General features: G+C 36.2%; 1 protein-coding gene across 5 annotated transcripts in view; it reads right to left on the bottom strand.

Annotated features, from left to right (window-relative positions):
• The window catches only part of TCERG1 (transcription elongation regulator 1), a 64,266-nt gene that overhangs the window by 33,092 nt on the left and 15,844 nt on the right, over positions 1–15,330 (bottom strand). For 3 of the 5 annotated variants that reach the window (XM_024247137.2, XM_024247138.2, XM_054547041.1), the window contains exons 5-9: positions 14,520–14,762; positions 9,920–9,982; positions 8,571–8,771; positions 7,576–7,688; positions 6,750–6,838 (exon numbers count right to left, since the gene is read on the bottom strand). In XM_024247137.2, coding sequence (XP_024102905.1) covers positions 6,750–6,838; positions 7,576–7,688; positions 8,571–8,771; positions 9,920–9,982; positions 14,520–14,762 — 709 coding nt within the window. The remainder of the gene's footprint in view (positions 1–6,749; positions 6,839–7,575; positions 7,689–8,570; positions 8,772–9,919; positions 9,983–14,519; positions 14,763–15,330) is intronic. The other 2 variants (XM_024247139.3, XM_024247140.3) reach the window with 1 other exon arrangement.

Here is a 15,330-nt window from a genome sequence, read left to right as displayed (position 1 = left end):
AGAACGACATGTTCTTACTACCAATAGTTACTGACAGAGAACCAAACATGGTTTTTACAAGATAACTGAATGACTCAAGCAAAAATAACAGATCAACATATTAACCGAGAAAACCAAGAAATGCAAAGCAATTTGTGATCAGAGATTAAAATGCTTAGGAATTTGGTTTGGCACACTAAACTTGAGAGTACTAAATTTTAAACTATCAGAAAAAATGAGTTTAACGGCAACAATAATGCTATTAAGCAGTTCTAAAGCTAAAGAACAGACACAGCTTCCTAGCTACTATAGTTCTTAATATTTCTTAACAAACCAAAACTACATACTCAAATGCAACCTTCTCTGAAGACTTTAAGATCTAATTATATCTAAAATAAAAAGTACAGGGAAGGCCCAGCACGGTGGCTCAGGCCTGTAATTCTAACACTTTGGGAGGCCAAAGCAGGAGGATCACTTGAGCTCAAGAGTTTGAGACCAGCCTGGGCAACATGGTGAAATGCCATCTCTACAAAAAATATTAATTAAAAAAATTAGCAGGATGTGGTTGCACGAGCTTGTAGACCCAGCTACTCAGGGCTGAGGTGGGAGGATCACCTGAGCCCGGGAGGTCAAGGCTGCAGTAAGCTGTGATCGCACCACTGCACTCCAGCCTGAGCAATAAAGTGAGACCCAGTCTCAAAAAAAAAAAAAAAAAAAAGTAAAGTACCAATTGCACTAGGGCATCGTACACTGCAGCCCACTACAACCCACTGGTCCTGTTAATTACACTTAGAAAACTCAAAGGAAAAAAAAACCCACAACTACATTCAGACTCTGTATAGTATAGTCTTAATGAATAAACAGAAAGCAATATGGAGGAGAGCCAAAATTTAGAGAAACAACTGCAAGGGAGTAAATCTCCCATTTCACCCACCTCGTAGCTCTGCCCTGAGGGTGATCCCTGGTTGCAGAGTGGCATGGCTGCAGTAGCATGGCAGCTAAAATCCCAATAGAAACTATGTCTATATGACCTGATTATCAAATTAATCAACAGTTGTCAAGTCCAAGGTAACTTACAAGTTGAAATGATCAGACTAAGCCTCCTATGTTAAGATAGTAAAAAACTTTAAAGCAACAATAACTATACCTCCCTGAGATAAAGAAAAACACACTTAAAATAAATGAAAAGAGTTCAATAATGAAATATAAACTACAAAAAAACAACCAAAAGCAAAATTTAGAAATTAAAAATAACTGAAATTAAATTTCACTGGATTGGCTCAAGACAGAATGGAGACGCCAGGAAACAATCAGTGAATTAGAAGATGGATCAGCTGGGCATGGTGGCTCACGCCCATACTTCTCGCGCCTGCACTTTGAGATGCTGAGGTGAGAGAATCACTTGAAGCCAGCAGTTTGAAACCTGCCTGGGCAACAAAGTGAGACCCTCCATCTCTACAAAAGATAAAAAATTTTAAATTATCCAGGCGTGATGTCATGCACCTGTAGTCCCACCTACCCAGGAGGCAGGAGGCCGGAGCAGTGAGCTATGATCATGCCACTGTACTCCAGCCTGGGTGACAGAGCAAGACCCTGTCACTTAAAAAATTAAAAATAAAAAATCAATAATTAACTATCTCATCTGAAGAACAGAGGAGGTGGGGACGGACCCCCAAGTCTGAAAATTAATGAGGACCATGAAACTCCAAATTGAGGGGGTTTGGAGTTGGTTACTAACTTTTCATGTACAATACTCAAACAGAGAAACCACAACCCAGGAATATATTCTTGGAATACAGACTGTTTTTATAACTTTGAAACCAAGTAAATATTTTCCATAATTATTTTTTTAAATGAGCCTGTGTAACAGTCAGTGGAATAATTATATAGAAATTATACAGAAAACAACTATTTCAAGTGCCTTTAAAACACAGTAATTTGATTATACATTCCTACAGCAACAACAAAAACTATCTTCAGTAATTATATTGTTAGTGATAGTTTTGGTATTGTTACTCAGTGACATGTCTGAGAAAAGCAAATGAGTAATTAGGTCACTATCATTGAGAAACAGTATTTTCAGCAAGAAATGAGATACTGAAGATAGATGATGAGGTTCAATAAAAATCTTCAGGTAGATCTAAATGGCAAGTAATGGTATCAACTCATGCTGTATCTTTGAATGTGTGTATCTTCCAGCTGAGTCTGCCAAAGAAGTCTAAAAATAATGAGTAATTCAGCTGCAAACTATCCACTTCCCACAAAAATGCCAAGGGCCCCCTGCAGAAATGGCTGAGTCTAGGTCTGAGACAGGAAATATACAAGATAAGCCTAGAACATCTTGTCACAGCAGAAAGCAGGGAAGCTACGGAGGATTGTAACAAAAAAAACCCTAAAAAGTTAGCACAAGAGGCTTCTCCTGACCAAAGATGAGACAATTTTAAACATCAATAAGGATAAAAACTGCGATAGATTAAAAACATAGAAAATATATTTAAATCTATGAATTAATAATACTCAAACCAACTCATTATTCTGAAAGCTGCTAAGCCCTTCCCTTCCTATACAATTTGTACCTCTAAGTGACCAAGGGTGATAAGGGGAAGTATCTCTCTATAAGCATCCCAGTTAATAAATGAAAAGGGAATAAAAGAAATACATTACCACTACTTTCAACCCTTAACGTAGTTATGCCTAGTGTTCCATTATTGGAACGCTAAGCTTGTGGGATTTATATCCTACTGCTCAAGGTCATTGCCAAGGTCTGATTTTCCACAAAAAAAAATTTGCAACCTTCGGCATAAATGGGTTAATGATTTAATCTATCTTGGCCAGAGTTTTTCAATCTTACACTGCTGACATATTGGGCTAGGTAAGTAATTCTTGTTGGTAGCAGTCCCGTGCATAACAGGATGTTTAGAGCATCCCTGGCATCTATCTGCTAGATGTCACTAACACCCTCCAAGTTTTGACAACCAAAAATGTCTCCAGGCATTGCCAAACGTCCACTAGGGGTAAAATTACTCCTAGTTGAAAACATCTGATCTACGCAATAATAATAATCACTTATGAACTAGGCTTGCCAAAAAGATTAAATCCGAATCTGATCACACTTCTAGACCTGCTTGCCTGTCTGCAGGAAATTCAGGAATGGAGGACCCTATTAGACAGTACCATGGGGACAAATCCAGACTTGGGAACACTATAGGAAAAACATTTATTTCTTCAATAACAAAAACAAGGAAAAGAAGTTAGAAGGGAACCTATAGATTACAAGACTTCAGAAACAAGCCAAATCATTGCAATGTGTGGATTGGATATAGATTAAATAAGTTGGAGCAGGAACAAGAAAGGAAGCACAGATGTGGAAAAAGGAAGAAAAGGGAAAAACAAGATAAGAGAAAAAAAGAAGTAGACAGGCGTACCTCGGATATTATGGGTTCAGCTCCAGACCAACAAAATACAGCAAATATTGCAATAAAGTAAATCTCAAAATTTTTGTATCCCACCATATACAAAAGTTATATTTACATCATGCTGTAGTCTATTTAGTGTGCAACATTATGTCCAAAAGAACCAATGTACATACTATAATTTAAAAATACTTTATTGCTAAAAAAAATGCTATCATCTGAGCTTTCATGGCATCATAATGTTTTTGCAGTTGGAGGGTCTTGCCTCAATCATGATGGCTGAAGACTCATGAGGCTGGTGGTTGCTGATGACTGGGGTAGCTGTGGCAATTTCTTAAAATAAGACAAATATGAAGTTTTCTACATCAATTGACTCCCCCTTTCACAAAAGATTTCTCTGTAGTATGCAATGCTGTTTGATAGCATTTTACCCACAGTAGAGCTTCCTTTAAGTTTGGCATCAATCAAAATGGAAGCCCTGCTGCTGCTTTATCCACCAAGTTTATGTAATATTCTAAATCCCTTATTATTTCAACAATGTTCATGGCATCTTCACCAGTAGATTTGATCTCAAGAATTCACTTTCTTTGCTCATACATAAGAAGCAACTCCTGACCCATTACAGTTTTCTCATAAAATTGCAGCAATTCTGGCTCATCTTCAGGCTCATTTCTAATACTAGTTCTCTTGCTATTTCCGCCACATCTGCAGTGACTTCCTTCACTGAAGTCTTCAATTCCTCAAAATCATCCATGAGAGCTGGTATCAACTTCCTCCAAACTCCTGTTAATGTTAATATCTGGACCTCCTCCCATGAATCACCAGTGTTCTTAATGGCATCTACAATGGTGAATTGTTTACAGGAGGTGTTGTATTGACTTTGCCCAGATCCACCAGAGGAATCACAATCTATGGCAGCTATAGCCTGATGAAATGTATTTCTTCAGTAATAAGACTTGAAAGTCAAAATGACTCCTTGATCCATGGGCTGCAGATTGGATGTTGTTAGCAGGCATGAAAACACCATTCATCTCCTCGTACATTTCCATCACAGCTCTTGGGTGAAGAGGTGCTTTGTCAATGAACAGTAATATTTTGAGAAAAAAACAAACTTCTTTCTGAGCAGGAAGTCTCAACACTGGGCTTAACTCAGTAAACCATGCTATAAACAGATATGCTGTTATCCAGGCTCTGCTGTTCCATTTATAAAGCACAAGCAGAGTAGATTTAACATCATTCTCAAGGGCCCTAGGATTTTCAAAATGGTAAATGAGCAGTGGCTTCAACTTAAAGTCACCAGAGAGATGGTGAGAGTCAGCCCATCCTTTGAAGCCAAGCGGTGACTTCTCTCTAGCTATCAAAGTCCTGGGATGGCATGTTCTCCCAATAGAAGTCTGTTTCGTCTACACTGAAAATCTCTTGTTTAGTGTAATTGCCCTCATCAATAACCTTAACTTGATCTTCGGATAACTTGCTACAGCTTCTCCATCAGCACGTGCTGCTTCCTCTTGCACTTATGTTATGGAGATGGCTTCTTACTTAAATCTCATGAACCAACCTCTGCTAGCTTCCAACTCTTCTTCTGCAGCTTTCTCACCACTCTCAGCCTTCACAGAACTGAGGGCAGGTAGGGCATCTCTTGTGGATTAGGTTTTGGCTTAATGAAATGTTGTAGCTGGTTTGATCATCTATCCAGACCAGTCACTTTCTCCATTATCAGGAATAAGGTTCTTATCATTCTTATGTTCACATGAATAGCACTTTTCATTTCCTTCTTTTGCATTCACAACTTGGCTATTTAGCCCAAAAGGCCTAGCTTTCAGCCTATCTCGGCTTTTGACATGCCTTCCTTACTAAGCTTAATCATGTTTAGTTTTTGATTTAAAGTGAGAGGTATGTAGCTGGGCATGGTGGCTCATGCCTGTAATCCCAGCACTTTGGGAGGCCAAGGTGGGCGGATCACGAGGTCAGGAGATCGAGACCATCCTGGCTAATATGGTGAAACCCCATCTCTACTAAAAATGCAAAAAATTAGCCAGGCGTGGTGGCGTGTAACTATAATCCCAGCTATTTGGGAAGCTGAGACAGGAGAATTGCTTGAACCCAGGAGGCGGAAGTTGCAGTGAACCAAGATCACACCACTGCCCTCCAGCCTCGGCGACAGGGCAAGACTCTGTCTCAAAACACACACACACACACACACACACACACACACAAAGTGAGAGGTATGTGACTCTTCCTTTCACTTGAACACTTTGAGGGCATTATAGGGCTACTAATTGGCCTAATTTCAATATTGTTGTGTCTCAGGGAAAATGGACACCTGAGGAGAGGAAGAGAGATGGGGAACAGCCGGTCGGTGGAACAGTTAGATCACACACATTTATCAATTAGGTTCACCATCTTACATGGGTGTGGTTTGTGGCACCCCAAAACAATTACAACAGTAACATAAAAGATCACTGATCACAGATCACTGTAACAGATATAAAAATAATGAAAAAGTTTGAAATATCCCAAGAATTACCAAAATGTAACACCGAGACACAAAATGAGCACGTGCTGTTGAAAAAATGAAACCAAAAGGCATGTTAGATACAGGGTTGCCACAAAACTTTCAATTTTTAAAAACACAGTATCTATGAAGCACAAGATAGTGGAGCACTATAAAATGAGGTATGCCATACTTAGATTGAAAGACACAATTTTACACAATTCTATAAATGCAATCACATAGTGAGTAAACATGAAAAAACAAATTTAAAATATTTTAAACAAAAAGTAGATTCAGGATCTCACAGTGGTCATGTCTATAATTATGAAGAATACACATTAATGGACAGTAGTACTAGGAAGACACTTGTAGTAATTGAACTTCAGTTTTGAATAACTCAAATACAACAAACAAAGGCCAAAATATTCAGTAGATAAAAACATATTGACATACACTTTTTAAAGTACTTTTTCTTTCTACAAAATAAACCTAACAATCAAGTATGATTTTTAAAAATTACTACTTAACGCCGGGTGCGGTGGCTCACGCGTGTAATCCCAGCACTTTGGGAGGCCGAGGCGGGCAGATCACGAGGTCAAGAGATCAAGACCATCCTGGCCAACATGGTGAAACCCCATCTCTACTAAAAATACAAAAATTAGCTGGGCGTGGTGGCGAGTGCCTGTAGTCCCAGCTATTCGGGAAGCTGAGGCAGGAGAATCGCTTGAACTAGGGAGGCGGAGGTTGCAGTGAGCCAAGATCGTGCCACTGCACTCCAGCCCTGGTGACAGAGTGAGACTCTGTCTCAAAAAAAATAAAAATAAATAAATAAATAAAAATTACTTCTTGAGCCAAATACATACCATGGAGTACCAGGAATAGGAGCAGTAGCAACTGGCTTTGCCTTCTGGGCAGCCTTTTCTTCTTCAGTCATCTCCTCTTCTTTGGGCTCCTACAAGAAATGATATTACTCTAATTAGTATCACATTAACAATACCTGAATGTTCCACAAAAACATGAAGGCAAACAGCTCAAAGTGCAATCAACACAAAATCTGCTGCTAAAATGAGAGAAGACTCTGAGGAGGAAGAAAGTTCTAAATCCTCATCCCACAGAAAGAGCTGAATTTCACAATAGCAGAACCCAGCAGCAGCAGCTTGTCCTATCTTATAGACTCACTAACCATGTGCTTAGGAGCAGATACGGAGAACTACAGTACATACCTCTTCATTCAAGGTTGTTTCTTATTTCTGCTAGCTTTCCTACTACTGAAACATGACTATCACTGATCCTTCACTGAATAAAAAACTCTTAGTGCTATATATGGATCATGCTATGCAAGAATACAACAGCAGAAAGGACAGATAAAATATATCTAACATTCCCCAAGTAAGAAATTACACTTATAATTTTAACAAATACCACTCAGTTTATAAGTCAGAAGATTAGAGATCAGGTCCAAGCTCTGGTCCAAGGCCCTGTCTTTCTATGGATCTCAGTTTAGTACAAGAACTAATTTAATGACACTTTCAAAGAAAAAACTGAATTAAGAACTTGCAAGAATCCTAAAATTTCAGAGATCAAATTTATAACAATTAATTTTAAATCTATCCAATAGATACTCAGATACAAGTAAGCTGTAGGAAACAATTAATGTGGCTCCCAGGTTAACGGGTTATGGCCCTTTACCTCCTTTATCTCCTTTATAGGCTCTTCTTTAGGATCCTCCTCCTCCGTCTCCATTGGCAGAGGCTCTTCAGAGGGTTCTTTAATTGGCTCTTTAATCTTCTCTTCTAACTTTTCTATTAAAAAAATTAAGATAATGTCACTCAAAGGTTTTGATGTAATTTTCTAAGAACTTTCAGAGAATAAGCAATTAAGATATTCCATTCCCACGTATTAACCATAAAGATAAAATATCCTTCCTTATAATATCTTTGATTTGAATCTTATGTAATGCACAACTTCAAATACCTTGCTATACCAATCAGGTAACTATCTGATTTGAAGACGACCTACTGACTTCGAAGGGACATTAAATCTTTCAGGTCATTCATATATCATTTGCAGCAATCATTCATTTTGCTAAAAGGGATAAGATACTAAGATACATAGGAATAGAAAAGGGGGTTTGGTGAGCTGGGCACAGTGACACATACCTATAATCCTCAGCTACCCGGGAAGCTGAGGCAGAAGGATTGCTTAAGCCCAGGAGTTCAAGACCGGCCTGGGCAACACAGTGAGGCTCTGTCTCAAATTTTAAAAACAACAATAATAATAGCAGCTGGTGATGTAGAAAATTATGAATCTTCTACATCTAAGACCCTAAGGGCCTAAATTTTTTTCTTCAGAACACATATAAAAAACACATTCCTTCCTGATCTGTATTATCAATCTCAATGACGATTACAATAATTATGCAATATAATTAGAAAATTCCTAACAGTAAAAATATGTACATACATATGTACATATGTATAACCATTTCTCCAGATGGGAAAAAAATGATGACAAACTAGTTTTTAAAATAAATATTTATCAATTCAGTAAAAATAAACAATCCAACGACTGTGTAATTAGAAAATCCCTCAAATATGTTAAAAAGCAATTAACTCAGAATTTCAAATACCATTCTACTTATTACAGTTTATACTACTTTCCAAGTCATTAAAACCACTATATACCTTTTTCCTTTAGTTCTTGGGGTTTTTCCCAGGTTGATTCTAATGTTCTATTATTATAATAATATGTCTTCCCATCTGCTGTTTTATATTCAGTCCATTCAGAAACTGCTGTTGCTCCAGCTAAGGTAGCAGGTGAAGCTGCAATAGCAACCTGGGGATGTATCATGGGTACGATAGGAGGGGCCATTCCTGGCAATACACCTAAAAAAAGAATAATAAAAAATTAGATCCAAGTATCAAACTGCAATACAAAATAAAATTCTAAAATATGAGCTAAATCTTTCTATTAAATATTAATAAATGAATGGACCAGTTGGAACAAAACAAAAATCATATAAAAAGGTGACATAAAAATACCACTTAATTCTATTTCCCTGGATTTTTAATTCTAATGCCTAAACTCCATTAGACATAGAAATTCAACCCTTAAAAACAGTCAGAAATTTGGGTCTCACCTATGACAAAGTCTTAACATAATAAATATTTAAAAACATGGTATATTCTCTACTTATGAATAGAAATATATTTTTATAAAGATAATTTATCAAATTCTAATGAAGACAACAAACATATTTACTACACATATTTCCTGAGGCAAAATTATTTTTAATTTTAAGGTAACTAAAAGGGTATGAATATTCTCAGTTTTCTAGCAAATGACTGAGTTTATCGACTCTAAATGATTAACTCAAATATCCTTATACCCTTTGTTTACTCTTTTCCTAAGAGAAAGCAAAGCTCGTCTACTTTTTAGAAGACAAACCAAGATTTATATTTTTTACAAGACAGCTAAATAAGCTGGTAATATATAAACAAAATACTATTAAAATAAGGATATGTGAATCAAAACTGGAAAAAAAAAAAAAAAAAAGTCCTCAAATCCTATACTGAATTTTAAGTTTCAGGTAGTTATCTTACTTCATTAACTTTAAAATGTAAATGTATACTATACACATGTATTCACACACATATACTCACTAGCATGCAAGCATAATCACATCACTTTACACATGGAAATGATTTTTTTATATTTAACTTAAAAACACACATCAAAAATAAAATTAAATGTTATGAATATGAGAATGAAGTTGTTTACACTTATTACACAAATTAAGATATAAAGTGATCTGACCTTATTTGTTTTTGTGAACCAAAGAAGCTAATACTACAGGCAATTGGGAAAATTACGTGTTGGCCAAATATGACAACTGCATTTATACTGCTCATTAAAAAGAAAAATATAAAAATATCCACTTACTTGGGCAAAAAATAAATAAAAGGATAAACAACAACATTCACTACCATGCCAACTTACAGACAAAACAAACTAAGATGGTTTTAAAAATTACCGGTCTTGGTGGTAGCGACTGTCTTTACATACGGGCAGCTGACTATTTGCATCATTGCTACACCTGTAAAATGGATAAGCAAGCATACGTTGGAAAGCTGCCATTGTATGTCGGCTACCACTGGGATTCGGGGAAATAATTTACCACTACAATTTAGAATGCTATTTCCAAATGAAAAAGACCAAGAATGGAGTAAAATTTCTTTCTGTTTGACATTTTGTGGGAAGTGCTGCCAAATCCAATGACACTAATTCTAAATGATACCATCAATTACCTTTTTATCAAACCAGCTCTGAACATATTGAAGGAGTCTTAAGAGTTTAAATTCAACAAAAGAAAGCCCCTTCATTACACATACATAACAAATTCTCATGTGGGACATTTTCCCACAGGACATCAAACCCATGCTGCTGTTGCTTAGCTATCAGTAAAAGGCAGATGCAGCATGACACTGACAAGACACTTTCTCTATGCTGCTGCTAAGTTGAAACTACATGCAGGAGCTGAGGCATGGAGTACAACCATGCAGAAGTAGAAAAGGAATAAGCTAGGGGTGGTGAGGAGAGGAAGAAAGTAAGATATGAGATGAATCCAAATATTCCACTGCAAATAATACTTTAAATAAAAGAAAGGCAAAGATGAAGAGGAAGGTAGCATTTCACTAATGCCAAAATATCCATGTTTAGTGCCTGCTCTATGGAACCCCATGGGCTTGGAACACTGTGGAAGCAGGCTAAAACATTAAGAAACATACAGCCCCTTTAATACCACTAATGACTATTTGGGCTGATGGCTGCAGAAACTTCTATCATTTAAGCTGACTAAAGAAGTAGTACTTGTATTAAAGAATGAAAATTATGTACAGTTCTTAGAAGAATGAAGACTCATCATGATGCATCACAATGGTGATTTTTAAAAAGGGAATGAAAAGAAAAGCTGGAAAACTAAGACTGATTAACTGAGAAAATTAAAAACTTTTAAAGGAAAAGGCCAAAGTCTGAAGAAAAGTATAGGGGCAATAACTTTTACTTTTTTATTTTTTTCAGCTGAAAAAACTAAGCTTAGTTGGTACCCTATAAAAATTAAAAATAGTAACAATAAACTATTTTCCCCACTAAAGGACAGGAAAAAAATTTCTCCTACCTCTGAGACTAAAAGTAAAATTAAACTCCTGGGTTTGTATACAATTTAACTGTGTTCACACACGCAAACAAAAATAGTGTCAATTATTGAAAAGTACCTTTATTTCTTAATTACTATTTTATATAAAGAATATTTAAAGTAAACTTTCTATTAACTTTTAAACTAAAATAAAAACATTGGATCATGAAAGCATGCTGAATAAAGTTATATGTATAATTTTATTTTCCCTAATGTCAAAACAAAGCAATGGAAAAATTCATTTGGTTAAGGAAGTTACAGCATGGATTAAGTTTAATTAGTATAAATACTGCCATCTGCAGGAGCACTGAGCCTACTAAACTCAGCACAGGAAATTCAATTCTTATGAATATATGAACTTTACTCCCAAAGACTCTTCTCCAAAACCATCTTCCAATAAATACTTTTAACTATACAACTTATGCATAAGAAAATCAAATCTTTTCATACATAAGCTTAACCACCATTATTAAAAATCAGTTGGACTAGCAGAACTCTTCTATTTGACTATCAACATACAGACCATATAGAAAGGTCCTGTGTTTCTTCTCATGCTAAAAAGATACACTGAAGTTTCTCTCAAAGTGATTACATGCAGATTGTGAGTACTCACAAAATAAAAATCTAAATTTTTAACCTTTTTTTTTTTAGAGGGAGCATTTGTTCAATTTTCCTACAACTCTGTCCTCAAATTATTATCTAAGAAATAAGAAAATTCCACTCAGCATTTTGGATGATTCCAATGTCACAGACAGTTAAGTTTCTTAAAATTCCAGATAAGATTTTATAGTTTTAGAAGTAGAACTCCTATAATCCTAGACTCATTTATCCAAACTCCACCCCCTACTCTTGTATTTTACCTAATTCTTCCACTCCTTCCCTTCATCTTGTTTGACCATCCGTTCCTCAATCATCCTCAGGAGACCCATACAATACTATTTCAAAGAGAAATTAAGCCTCTAAGACAAATTACATACAAATCCTTCCCATTCACCTTATTGCTGAATTGAATTAAAAGGCAAAAACCAGGAGACACAGATCTCATTGTTTGTAAAACCAAAGATTTGGGGAAGAAAAAAACAAGTCTTCTTTGTCCTTATTTTTTACTAAACACCTTGTAGGACTGAGTTAAAAGGGAAAATGAGAAAAGTGAACAAATATCAATACCAAAAAGTCTTAATAAACAAACTAATATTTGATACTAATACATCTTTTTTTTTTTTTTGAGACAGAGTTTCGCTCTTGTTGCCCAGGCTGGAGTGCAATGGCACAATCTCGGCTCACCGCAACCTCCACCTCCCAGGTTCAAGCAATTCTCCCGCCTCAGCCTCCCGAGTAGATGGGCATACACCACCACACCCAGCTAATTTTGTATTTTTAGTAGAGATGGGGTTTCTCCATGTTGAGGCTAATCTCGAACTCCTGACCTCAGCTGATCCACCCACCTCAGCCTCCCAAAGTGCTGAGATTACAGGCGTAAGCCACCATGCCCAGCCTAATATATCACTTTGTATGACACTCACTCTCTCCAAAGAAATCTTAGACTATCCAATTCGAGTTCTCTTCCAATTGACCCCCAAAATGTCACTAATGGCTGCTGTTTATTGAATGCCTTCTACTGCCAAACTTCACAGGTACTGCTTCATTTGGTGACTCAAATGGTCACCACCACCTGTCCAAATTTTTTTAATGATGGAGCAAGGATACGCTTGCTCCATATGACATCAAAATATGTCATATTTTGGGGGAAAATATGACATCAAAATGAAGCTAGAGCCAGAGGGATTTAATTGTGAGACACTTCTACTTTCTATAGAAATAAATTTTGCTATTGTGTACCTTTTATCCATTAGTCCTAATAAGAACCTCTAAAGAAAAGCAAAAGTTGTTCAAATGACAGCCTTTCAAAATACTTCAACAACATTATCATGCCACCTCTCAATCTTCCCTCTACAAAATGAGCAACCCCAACTCCTTCAGATCACTCAGAATCCACGATCTGGTCTTAATACAGTCCTTAACCCTAAAGCAGACCAAAATTAGGTTGTGACAAATATCAGGCTATTCTCCATCTATCATTTAGTTTTCCCAGAAAAATTACACATAGAGAAAAGTATCCAGCTGCTTGTCTTAAATTTAATCTAGAAAAGGGATAATCCCTAATAGCAGGGAAAACATCTTTTGTTTTCTTTTTAAATGATTTGAATTTCTTAAACACCACATAATGGGCATTTAATTATCTAACACTACACCAACAATGTATAGAAGGTTTTCCAAATCAAAAAAAACCTGAAATTTTTGGTTTCTTTCTTGACAAGGTATATCTGAAGGTGTCCTTTTCAGAGTGGTCACAAAGAAAAAGACAACCAGTCCAATAGTGATAATTAAGATGTGGCAAATCTAAGAAATAGCTGTATCACAACTGTATTCTTACACAGAAACGAGTATAAAAAAGTAGCAATAAGTAGATGGAATGTGAACTTGAGAGACAAGAGGCCTAAGTTCTATTCATCTTTGCTACAAACTAGCCCTGTGAACCTGACCTCTCTAAGGTACCAATACTCTCAACTATAACACAAGGAGAATGAACCATGGATCAAGGATTAAATGTGTTTGACAAAAACTGATGCATTCAAATTTGGAATGCCCAACACTATCATTTTTAAACCCTATGGTAAGAATTCCACTCCACAATATTTCTTAATTCTTTCTCTAGTTTTAATGACTTCTCTTAAGACAATATAACACATTAATTCACCATAACAATTTAAACTTTTAAATGATGCACATTATGCTTTACTTCATAATTGTTACAAGGGAACCTTCAAGTTCCTGTTTTATATGAATTGTTTTATAGTTAAATCACTCACATTTTCTTCCCAGTATTAACATAGTTATTAAAAGTTTACTATCTGGATGTGGAGGGCACAGGCTCAAATCTCAACATCATCACTTATTAGCTATGTGACCTTGGGCAAGTAATTTAACCTGTCTGTGTACCTATCTCATAACATGGGTTGTAAAAATTAAAGGAGTTAATGCATGTAACATGATTACAACAGTGCACTGTATATAAATCATCCAACTTGTGTTAGCTATTGTGACGTGATTTCTCAACTTCATAAACTCAACCCTTCAAAAATATTGCATTTAGAACATTATTTACATGAAAAGATAATCATTTTTAACTTGTTGAGGGCATTATCCAAAATAAGTGTAGCTTTAAATGTGGCTCTAATTTTAGGACATGTAAACAACAACAAAAAAAGGACATTTACCAAAACTTAAGAGAAAATATTGCAGTTAGCCATGAATCTTTCAAAAACGTTTCAAACAGGTGAGATTCAAGGCAAATTTCAAACGCAACAGACACATGAGAACAAACTAACTGACAATATGAAAACATAGCTGGAAAGACCATTATAATCTGTTGGTTTACCTGGAAGTGGAATTGGCATGCCAGGAAGGGGAACACGAAACGGAGGTACCATTACTGGTGGAAAAGCAGGTATTGCTGTTGTTGGCTGAGGTACTGAATGAGGAACAGCAGGAGGTAACGTCTGAGGGTGCGGCTGGGGAACGGTTTGCACAGGTGTGGCTGTAGGAGCAGGAGTTGAAACACTAACTGTAGGCGTGGCAACTGAAACAGCAGAACTTGGGGTCTGATCTTGTGTTGTGGGTGCTGATAAAAGATAAAACAAAAACATGTATCACTCCTTCATAAATCATTTTACTATATTCATTCATCATTCACACATTCAGTAATTTAAGTATTTAAGGGACCATTCTATGCACTGCAAGAAATTTGTCAAAAGGTCTCATCTTCAAGGTTGAAAATAGTTAAATGAAATACAAAAATGAATACAAAGTAAAATGGGATAAACATATAGGAGTAAAAATCAAGACCCAAAGAACATTTCTAACTGTGAGACGGTATAGAAAAGTTTATATTGGGATGCTGCGCCTTGAAAAATTAAGATTTCAACAAGGAAAACAGCAGGAAGGGGGTAGAAGAAAAAAATAAACCAGTGAGAAAAGTATGAATAAGGCAAAGAGTAAGGAACAAAAAGGAATTGTTTAGAAAACTGAAGGCAAGCAGTTAATGAGTGAAACAGTAGGCATACCAACAAAACGAGTGAGTTGTCTGGCTGGAAAGGTAGGCCAGAAGCAGAAATTAGAAAGCCTTGAACAAAAGGCTAAGGAGTACGCCCTTAAATGGACAGGAAAAGGGCAGAACTTAGGTAAATATA

Source organism: Pongo abelii, chromosome 4 (genome assembly GCF_028885655.2).
Source record: "Pongo abelii isolate AG06213 chromosome 4, NHGRI_mPonAbe1-v2.0_pri, whole genome shotgun sequence".
NCBI lineage: Eukaryota > Metazoa > Chordata > Mammalia > Primates > Hominidae > Pongo > Pongo abelii.
This window is presented reverse-complemented; position numbering and strand designations above follow the sequence as displayed.